Source organism: Symphalangus syndactylus, chromosome 1, assembly GCF_028878055.3.
Source record: "Symphalangus syndactylus isolate Jambi chromosome 1, NHGRI_mSymSyn1-v2.1_pri, whole genome shotgun sequence".
Classification (NCBI taxonomy): Eukaryota; Metazoa; Chordata; class Mammalia; order Primates; family Hylobatidae; genus Symphalangus; species Symphalangus syndactylus.
Window position 1 is genome coordinate 97,499,633 of NC_072423.2, and position 10,295 is coordinate 97,509,927.

At 58.7% G+C, this 10,295-nt stretch overlaps 1 protein-coding gene across 1 annotated transcript in view; it reads left to right on the forward strand.

Annotated features, from left to right (window-relative positions):
* The window catches only part of IGHMBP2 (immunoglobulin mu DNA binding protein 2), a 38,960-nt gene extending 29,144 nt beyond the window's left edge, over window positions 1-9,816 (forward strand). The window contains exons 9-15 of the mRNA XM_055270758.2: window positions 2,453-2,635; window positions 2,950-3,068; window positions 3,625-3,719; window positions 4,460-4,583; window positions 5,398-6,279; window positions 7,388-7,560; window positions 8,739-9,816. Of these exons, the coding sequence (XP_055126733.2) occupies window positions 2,453-2,635; window positions 2,950-3,068; window positions 3,625-3,719; window positions 4,460-4,583; window positions 5,398-6,279; window positions 7,388-7,560; window positions 8,739-8,936 (1,774 nt within the window). The 3' untranslated portion in view covers window positions 8,937-9,816. The remainder of the gene's footprint in view (window positions 1-2,452; window positions 2,636-2,949; window positions 3,069-3,624; window positions 3,720-4,459; window positions 4,584-5,397; window positions 6,280-7,387; window positions 7,561-8,738) is intronic.
* Window positions 9,817-10,295: the final 479 nt, after the last annotated feature.

The following is a 10,295-nucleotide window of genomic DNA, read 5'->3' on the forward strand; positions in this document are numbered from 1 at the left end:
CTTCTCCATCCTCTGGCCATCCTCTTGCCTTCTCTGGCTGAGTCCAGGGCTTTTATGGACCTCAGAGGGAAGGAAGTATGTGCTGATTGGTCCATGGGTGGCCATGGGTGGGCCTGGAAGAGGCACCATGAGTCCTCACTCTGGTCCACAGGACTGGCAGCCCAGCCCCCAGCCTTCAGGCCCTCCCTGGCCTTCCACTGTCCCCTTCCACCCAGGACTCTGTCTGCCTCCTGCTGCCATTCTTGGCCCTAGTCCCACTCTGAGATCCAAGTGGGTGCTGGGAGCCGAGAGAGGCCAGGCAGTGGAAGCAGACACCTATAAGCCTGCAGGGACAGTGGCGGGGTTGTCCTTCCTGGGGCGCCTGAGGAGGGTGCAGGCTGCAGAGTGGGAGGGCAGCTACAGCTGCACCCAAGAGCTCCTGCCCCCGCCCCCTCAGAAGAGGCCAGGCTCCTGCTTGTTCCCGGCTCCTGCCTGCTTCGTGGAGCGGGAAGCCCAGGTCTGCAGCCACAGGTCTGGCAGCTGCAGCTGCAGCTGCACCCAGAAAGGCAGATCCTGCCTGTTCCCGGCTCCCCTAAGAGCACGGGGAGACTCAGATCCACAGCTGCAGTTTGGGCAGCTGTAGCCCCGCCCTCCTGGAGCAGTGAGCCTGGGTCTGTAGCTGCAACCCTGCGTCTGGGCTGCAGCGGCCACTCCACCTCAGAAAGGGCGGGGCTCCCACTGGCTTCATGGAGTGTTCAGCCACAGCCAGGGTTCCCTGCTGCAGCCAGCATGATGGCAGCAGCCACTGCCATCAGAACCTCCCTGGGAGCAGAGAGGACAGGCATGGGAGGACGCTTGTTCAGTGGCTTCTTCCAGGGAGAGGTTCTCGAGATGTCCTTAAAGGAGGTCTTCGTCCTCTGGAAAGCCTTTGGGTGGAGGAAGTTTGGAACTGTGCCCTTGAGCAGGGACTCCATTGTGTGCCTGGAGAGAGTAGGATGGTTTTGTGGGAGGACGTTGGGTGGTGTTCCCTGGAGAGAGTAGGATGGTTTTGGGGGAGGACGTTGGGTGATGTTCCCTGGAGAGAGTAGGATGGTTTCGGGGGAGGACGTTGGGTGGTGTTCCCTGGAGAGAGTAGGATGGTTTCAGGGGAGGACGTTGGGTGGTGTTCCCTGGAGAGAGTAGGATGGTTTTGGGGGAGGACGTTGGGTGGTGTTCTCTGGAGAGAGTAGGATGGTTTTGGGGGAGGACATTGGGTGATGTTCCCTGGAGAGAGTAGGATGGTTTTGGGGGAGGACGTTGGGTGGTGTTCCCTGGAGAGAGTAGGATGGTTTCGGGGGAGGACGTTGGGTGGTGTTCCCTGGAGAGAGTAGGATGGTTTTGGCGGAGGATGTTGGGTGGCGTTGCGCTGGGTGTTTTGGGTTTGCAGTTGGTACTGATCATCACGTCCTGTCCTCACTTTGTTGGAATTAAAAATAGGTTAATCACAGAGGTCTCGTAAGTTTCCAGAGGGAAGGTCTCTGAAGTGGAGCTGGGTACTGCCCCAGGGTTTTGGTGGGGTTGATGAGCTGTAGTGGTGCACAGGGTGGGCTCTGGCACCAGGCGGCCCGGGCAGGTCCTGGCTCTGCAGCTCACTAGTGGGGCAGCTGTGGGCTGGCGGCCTTCTCTGTCTCACCCTTCTTACATGTGACATGGGAGTCATAACAGTAGCCCCCTCATGAGGTTGTTATAAGGATGAAGGGAGTTAATCCACATCTGGCGCACCCAACAGTGCCTGGCGCCTGGGCAGTGCTCAGCCCCTGCAGCCATTCTTGGTGGGAGTGGACTTGACTGCTCACAGCTGGAGCATGTTGGAGTGTGTTCGTTCCCTATTGTGGCTGTGACAAATGACCACAAGCTTAGTGGCTGACAACAACTGATTTTCTGACCTCCAGAAACGACAATCTGGGGGTCACATGTCCAAAATCAGACTCACCGGCTTAAAATCAAGGTGTGGGTGGGTTGCTTCTTCTGGAGGGTCCAGGGGAAAAGCCATGTCCTGGTCTTTTCCGGCTCCTAGAGGCCATTGCTTGACTTGTCGCCCTTTCCTCTGTCTGTGAAGCCAGCAGTGTTGTGTCTTCAAATCTCTCCCCTTGGTGGCCTTCTCTGACTCTGACCCTCCTATGCCCCTCTTATAAGACCCTCGGGTTATCACCTGGGTCATCCAGGGTTGCCTCCCCATCCCAGGATCCTTAACTTCGTCTCAGCTGCAGCGTCCCTGTTGTCCTGTAAGGGAACATTCACAGGCCTTGGCGACTGGATGTAGGTGCCTTTGGGGCTATGATTCAGCCAACCCCACCCCTTGGTGACTTCTGGGTCGGAACCCAGGGGAGAGTTGGGTCCTGAGGTTTGGGGCCTGTCCTCCTCACTTGCCGTGGTTCACACCTGGACTCTGGGGCTCAGGCCTGTATTCCCTGTTTCTCCCTCCTGGGCGCAGGGCTGCGCTGGCAGGGCTGTCGCTCAGCCTGATGGAGCGCCTAGCCAAGGAGTACGGCACGAGGGTGGTGCGGACACTGACGGTGCAGTACCGCATGCACCAGGCTATCATGCGCTGGGCTTCGGATACCATGTACCTCGGGCAGCTCACAGCCCACCCTTCCGTGGCGGGGCACCTCCTGAGGTAAGTAGCTCGGCCCCACCCCCCGCCCCATCCTTCTGCCCTGGCTAATCCTCTGCGTCACCTGTTTCTACGCAGCAAGCTAAAGTGAAGCTTTCTGCGTGAAAGTCGACTCTGAGGCTAGCTTTTTGGAAGAGAGGGTGGCCTTGCCCTGGAGAGCTGGGTCAGGCCCGCTCCCTCCCATCTGATGTCCTGATGTTCTCATTGTCTTCCCCTACCTAAGCCTTTTCCTCGTGGGAGGGGTCGGTTCTGTTGGGTGGGGCCTGAGCGCTGCACTGTGGCCCCCCTGATGTGCTGCCTCTCTGCCTGTGTGCCAGGGACCTCCCAGGTGTGGCTGCCACAGAAGAGACGGGTGTGCCCCTGCTCTTGGTGGACACCGCCGGCTGCGGGCTGTTTGAGCTGGAGGAGGAGGACGAACAATCGAAAGGGAACCCTGGTGAGCTTGCTTGCAGACGGCCAGCTTTTTTGTTTAAACATACCTCTAGCTCTTTAAAAATAAAAGGCACTTTAATTGCCTAATTCCGGGAGGAGCTGAGAGCAGTTGTTGATGGCCGTGAAAAGACGGAGCCCCACACTCCAAGAGGTTGAGCAGCATCGTGTTCTCCAGGGTGAGCAGCCCACTCCTGGGTGACATGGGCCTGGCAGCATTTTATGGCCTTCTCCTGAATGGTGGCCCAGCTCTGCCTGGCTGGTCTGGTGATGGGAACTGTCATTGCTCAGCTGACACCACCATCTCCCCAGTTCCACGTTGAACAGGATGCACGGCCATAGGAGTCAAAAGGCCTTCATTGCTGATGTGAAATTCAAGTTAGCTGGGCATGTCTGGTCCTGGGGCCCTGGGACACAGATGATTAGCTCCCAGGAAGCCACCTGGGGCACAGTGGAGGATCAGCTGGCCATGATCGACAGAAACGTGCCCGAAACACGTGTTGGTGGTGGATGCCTGCTCGGGGCGACCTTGTGCTGCTCACCCATTCTTTCTTTCCCTCCAGGCGAAGTCCGCCTCGTCAGTTTGCACATCCAGGCTCTGGTGGATGCTGGTGTTCTAGCCCGTGACATTGCTGTGGTCTCGCCATACAACCTCCAGGTACGACGGTTTCCTTTTGTCCCTCTACAGAACAGCTGGGGCTCACACAACCTAGAGGGTGAAAGAAAAAGGGTGATTTGTTGGCTGTGGTGACGGAAAAGTTCAAGGGTAGGGCTGACCTTATTGTGACTGGATCCAGGGCCCAAATGATGTCGTCAGGGGCCCCTGTGTGTTCGTCTGCCTGCCTCACCCTGCCCCGCCTGCACTGCCTGGTGCCCCAGCCTTCTGCACTGGCTTGTGTTCTGGCCAGATTTGCTGGGTGACCCCGGCAGCCTCAGGCTGACACAGTCCTTCCACAGGCAGCCCTGGCGGAACAGCCTGTCCTTTTCTGGCATTTCCCACAGGAGCCTCAGCCTTGAACCTTGCTGGTCTGGCTCAGGTCGTGTTCCCATGCATGTCTCATTTGGTGGGGAAATGTGCCTTCTGGAGTATGGGGAGGGTCTGTGGAAGAGGCTATCATCGCTTCCTGGTGTGCGGGCATCACACATAGGGCTGTCTGAGGCTGGCGGCTGTCATAAGCCAAAAGAAATGATCAAATGCCAGGGACAGGGTGTCGTGTTGGCGTGCATGCATGCCTGTGAGGAGGGCGGACAGGAAGCCTTTCCCCATGGGGTTCCTGCAGGCTCCGCTTCCCAGGTCCTGGCTGTTTCGCAGCGTGAGGCCCTCTGCTGAGCTGAAGGGCAGGGTCTTGCTGCACTGGCCTGGGGGGTGAGGAAACCACAGCCTGGCTGGTGTTTCAGGTGGACCTGCTCAGACAGAGCCTTGTGCACAGGCACCCCGAGCTTGAAATCAAGTCCGTCGATGGCTTCCAAGGCCGAGAGAAGGAGGCCGTGATACTGTCCTTCGTCAGGTCCAACAGGAAAGGTACGGAGCCCTCGCCAGAGTCCTTTGGGGATAGCACAGAAGTGAATTTATTGATTGAGGGGCATATTGGGTGTCTGCTGGGTGCCACACTGGTTTCTGGCAGTGTGCTCATGGTGCAGCTTCTGTCCTCAATAAGTTCACGTCAGGCAAAGCACAGGCAAGAGAGTCTGCGGAGGCTCAGAGGCGTGAGTGTGCTGTCGGGGAGCAGATGGCTGGGGTGGCAGCTGGGGGCGCAGGGTGGGCTGGGAATGATCAGGACACCCTGCCGAGGAGGTGGAGCCCCCTGCAGCCCAGAGCTGGCCTTTAGCCTCCGTGCACAGAGCCACGGAGTGTGGTGGTCATGGCTGTGGTTTCTGTGCTGCTGTGGTTTGTGGGCTTTCTATTTGGGATGAGAGTTGTTCCCAGAAGCAGGTTTAGTGAACGCGCTTTGTGAGACATTCTCAGAAGGCAGAAAGCAGATGAGGCCTGGCTAGAAGCTATGGGGGAAAGAAGGGAAGGTCCTGGAAGGTTTCTTGTGCTTTCTCCCGGGTGCCAGCTGCAGCCACACCCCAGGTGGCCCCTGAGGCTAGGCTTAGACAGAAGGAAAGGAGCGACAGAACCCAGTCGGGTTCCCCAGAGCCCCACTCAGTCAGCTGTGGCAGCCAGATGCCAGGGCAGGTGTGGCATCACGGTGCCATGCGTGGCTGGGCAGCTGTGTGGATGGTGGGCCGTGCACAGGGGACCATACTTGTGGTGGTTACTGATAAGGGCATAGGAGCCTGACTCAGTTTCTTAGTCTGAAACCTGCTTCTCACTCCCCTCTGGCCTTTTGTAGGTGAGGTTGGTTTTCTTGCTGAGGACCGGAGGATCAATGTGGCTGTCACTCGTGCCCGGCGCCACGTGGCGGTCATCTGTGACTCCCGTACTGTCAACAACCATGCATTTTTGAAGACCCTGGTGGAGTATTTCACACAGCATGGGGAAGTACGCACGGCCTTTGAGTATCTTGACGATATTGTCCCAGAAAACTATTCCCATGAGAGCTCCCAGGGTTCCAGCCATGCTGCCACCAAGCCCCAGGGCCCTGCTACGTCTACCAGGACCGGAAGCCAGCGGCAGGAGGGAGGCCAGGAGGCCGCAGCACCTGCCAGACAGGGCCGGAAGAAGCCGGCCGGGAAGTCTCTGGCCTCTGAAGCCCCATCTCAGCCCAGCCTCAACGGAGGCAGCCTGGAGGGAGTGGAGAGCCAAGACGGCGTGGACCACTTCCGGGCCATGATAGTGGAGTTCATGGCCAGCAAGAAGATGCAGTTGGAGTTTCCTCCTTCCCTCAATTCCCACGACAGGCTGCGGGTCCACCAGATAGCCGAGGAGCACGGGCTGAGGCACGACAGTTCCGGGGAAGGGAAGAGGAGGTTCATCACCGTGAGCAAGAGGGCCCCGCTGGCCCCGCGACCCCCAGCAGCCCCGGGACCCCCAGCAGCCCTGGGACCCCCAGCAGGGACCGGCGGCCTAGCCCCTCTCCAGCCAGTGCCCCCTAGCCCTGCGCAGATGGAGCAGCCTCCCAGGGAGCAGCGTGGCCCGGACCAGCCTGATCTGAGGACGCTGCACCTGGAGAGACTGCAGAGGGTCAGGAGTGCGCAGGGGCAGCCCACCAGCAAGGAGCAGCAGTCCTCAGGGCAGCAGAAACTTCCAGAAAAGAAAAAGAAAAAAGCCAAAGGTAAGTCAGCTAATAAGAACATGGGGCAGTGTCCCGTCACTGGGGTGCTGGCCCTACTTGGAACCCACCTGCCACCATCAACAGAAGGAAGGGCTTCCTCCTGGTGGCACCATGCCTGTGTCATTTTAGCTTTATTTTCAGTCATGCCACTCCCAGCTCCGTCTGGGCTCCCCTAGGTCGGCGATCAGGTCACGGGCACCTTCTTGTCCCAGAGCCAGTGTGTGGGACTTGGCAAGTAGGCAGCGCTCAGAGCATGTCTGTGGCAGCGGGAGGGGCCTGGAAGAGCAAACATGGACGGCTCCCTGGAGCCCCTCGGGAATGGAGCGATCACAGGGTCCCATGCCACATGTGTCCCTGGAGGGTGGAGGTCTTGCACAGCAAAAGGGTGCACTCTGCCTGGAAGTCGTCCTGGGCAAAATGCTCAGAACCACAGGGGCTGGCTGAGCGCAAAACCATTCTTGCCCATGGGCCATGCGGAGTCCCTAGGTGGGCTCTGCCCCGTTTGCCACATCCTGCATTGTGCCCACCCCACAGGAGCTGGCCAGGCATGCACTGGGAGTTGGCCAGGCATACGCTGGCAGAGCCTGTAGACCTGATCGGTCTTGGGGAACTCCTGCTACCGCCATTTTCCTCAGCAAGACCATGCAGGAGTTCCAGCTTGCATTGATTCATTGAATTCCTGAAGTGAAGCTACACCAGCACATGCATGGCTTTGAAAGGGGCCTCCCAGAGCCTGGGGCTCTAGAGGAATTCACTCCCCAAACCTTTCTTGAGCAGCTACTGTATGCCACGCTTTGTGCTAGAGGACAGGACTGGTGCCACCTCTGCCCGAGGGCACCGACAGGGTAGCAGAGGGAAGACACATGAGCTGCTTTTTAATTTTTTTTTAGCATGAATAGAGACGGGGTCTCACTACGTCACTATGTTGCCCAGGCTAGTTTTGAACTCCTGGCCTCAAGCAATCCTCCTACCTCAGCCTCCCAAAATGCTGGGATTACAGGTGTGAGCCACTGTGCTCAGCCATGAATTGCTTTTAAAACCTTAAATGAGGGCCCAGGTGTGGCACTGTTGTCTTTCCATTTGCCTGAGTGATGCGGGTCTTTTCCAGGACATCCAGCCATAGATCTGCCCACAGAGGAGGACTTTGAGGCCCTGGTTTCTGCTGCCATTAAGGCTGATAACACCTGTGGCTTTGCCAAGTGCACAGCCAGCGTCACAACCCTGGGCCAGTTCTGCCAGCTCTGCAGCCGCCGCTACTGCCTCAGCCACCACCTGCCCGAGGTATGTCGGCTTCCCCTCCTGGGATCAGACAGTGGGGAGTGGTGGTGGGTTCCGTCTCCAGGAAGCAGACCCTGGGCAGACTTGTTCCAGTCGGAACAGTTAGCTGGTTACGAGCTCCAGATACCTCCAGAAACAGAAATCAGACACTGACTCATGATCTGTTTTGAGCACATCAGGGCATAAGCAAACAAAATGCCTTATTTGCTGAGCTGCAGCCACATTAGTGGGAATTCTGGGCAGAGGGAATTTTGTCCCAGTATCCTTGGGTTCTGTTAGTGGCCTAATCTGGTCTGTTTGGCATAGGGGAGGTGGGAGGCAGAGCCTCCAGCCCGTCGTCTGAGCTGGCCGTGGCCTGGCTGCTGTGTCGTTCATTCCTTGAGCCAGGGTTGTTGAGAACCCCCTGGGCCAGGTGTGGGTGCCTGTGGGAAGCTGAGGTGTGAACTAGCCTTGTCTCTACCCTGGAGGATGCTGGGCCTGGTTGGGGATCTGAGTAAGAGACCAGCATATGGTACCAGGTGTTGAGTGCTCCGAGGAAGAAAACCCAGGGCCAAGGTGGCAGCAGGGACACCACCTAGATGCAACAGTCAGGGTGGGCTTCCTGGAGGAAGTAACACTGGGGCTGAGACCTGTGGGACAGAAGGTGGGAGCTGGGCTGGGGAGGACAGGGCCGATGGCGGGGTGGGTAGGCAGGCTATCCACCCTTAGAACATGCATAAAGCCCTGGGCCCAGTCAGGGATTTGGGAGTAGAGTGTGAGGCAGGATGGCTAGAGTCGAGGCTGGGCATGGCCTGGCGAGCTGCCTGGAGGAATCGGGCCTGATCTGAAGGCAGTGGGGCACCCTCTAGGGTGTCAGCAGGGCTGTGATGTCACTGGTCTTGGCTGCAGTGTGGATTGGGTAGGCGGAGGCTGGGAGGCAGTGGGAAGTGGCTGCAGGGACTGTGTGGTCAGTCAGGGTGGTGCCATTTCCTGTGCACACTCGGGGGCTCCCGCCACACCAGGGTGCAGACCACCCCGCTGCCCTCCCACCAAGCAGCCTGCAGGGTGAAGGATTGACATGGCGGGAGGAGTGGCCTTCTCTGTTGGGGCGCCTATGACCCCCCAGCTCTTTGATGGGCAGAGCTGCAGGGTCTGCCTCCTGGCCCCTGTGAGCCCAGCAGTGATTCTTGTGTCCTCCCCAGATCCATGGCTGCGGTGAGAGGGCTCGCGCCCATGCCCGGCAGAGAATCAGCCGGGAAGGGGTCCTCTATGCCGGCAGCGGGACCAAGGACAGATCCCTGGACCCAGCCAAGAGGGCCCAGCTGCAGAGGAGGCTGGATAAGAAGCTGAGGGAGCTCAGCAACCAGAGGACCAGCCAGAGGAAGGAGAGGGGGACGTGACCGGCCGCATCCTCGCACGCCCTGCGGAGCTCTTTCCATGCCAGCCCAGGGCGCCACCAGACCATGGTCTGCTTGCACTAGGGTGACAGAGGAGTGGAGGGGCCTATGGGGGAGGAGCACAGGGCCCTGTAGGGGAAGGTTGGGTTTTTGGAGCCCAGGGATTAGCTTTTCCGATGTCACAATGTGGAGGAAAGCACCTGGGGGACAACAGTGCTTGTGCAGGTGGGGCTCGGGAAATGCACGTCCCTTCCCCTCACTCCCCGCCAAAACCCACATCCCAGCATCTGGATCCTGGGGAAGGTTCCAGTCCCTTGGAGAATATCCAGGGCCTCAAACTATTGAAGTTACTCCTCCAATGTCTGGGACTTGCCAGCTCAGCCCATTAGGATGAGGGTGCTGAGAGGAAACAGGAAACAAGACTCTGAATGGCGCTCAGGCTGGGAGCAGGGAGTGGCGTTTGGCTTGCACGTTCCCATGCGGCCAGATGCTGGGGCCACTTTCCTTCTGTCTGCTGTTTGCTGGTGACTGCAGTGTTCCCCCTGCCCCTCACCACAGGGCTCCCATGAGTCTAGGAGGCACCTCTTTCTGGCCCGTGCACCTCTCTCTGGCTTACAAAGGCGCCCGGGCTGTGCCAGCCCCTCCTTGCTGCGCCTCGCCGTGGGGACCAGGTGAGCCAGCTGGCCCACGTAGCTGTCCTGGGAAAGCTGCCCCACAGCCTCAGCATCATCAGCGCTTACCAATCCAGAGCCTCCCGGCCTTCTCTGGTGCCCTGTACCAACTCTTCTATTTAAGAGAACCTCAGGTGATGCACCTGAGCCTCAGGGTTTTGTTTCAGAGGGGTATAAATTACTTAAAAATTAAATGAAAACGTTGCACACTACCCCAGTGTGTCTGCTGTGGGTCTAAGGGGCGCACCCTTTGCCTGTTCTGCTCAGCTGCTGTGCCCTGCCTGCCGCGTCTCTCAAGCCCCCTCCCTCTGACCTCCCTGCGGCAGACTCTCCCGGCGCAGGCTCCTCTCTCCTTAAATCCCATTCGTGTCCTTTTGTGTCCCCGATGGTTCTGCGTGAGGTTGAGCTTCCCTGACCTGCACCTAGGGTGGCTGTCCCCCAGAGGACACTTACGCAGTGCATTCGGCTAGTGTGTCCTCAGGCCAGGCCTGCACGCTTTGACTGCCCTGTTCTTGCTGGTCCTCGGCCACTCTCCCCTCCTACCCGGGCTGACGCCCCACCTTTGGCCACTAGGGCCCCTCCTCTTCCCCCTGCCCTGGACACCTTCCTTGTCTATTCCCGTCAAGTGGCTTTTGGACTGAATTGTTTGGGAAGGGGACCAGGACTCTACTGCATTTTGTGTCAAGTGCGG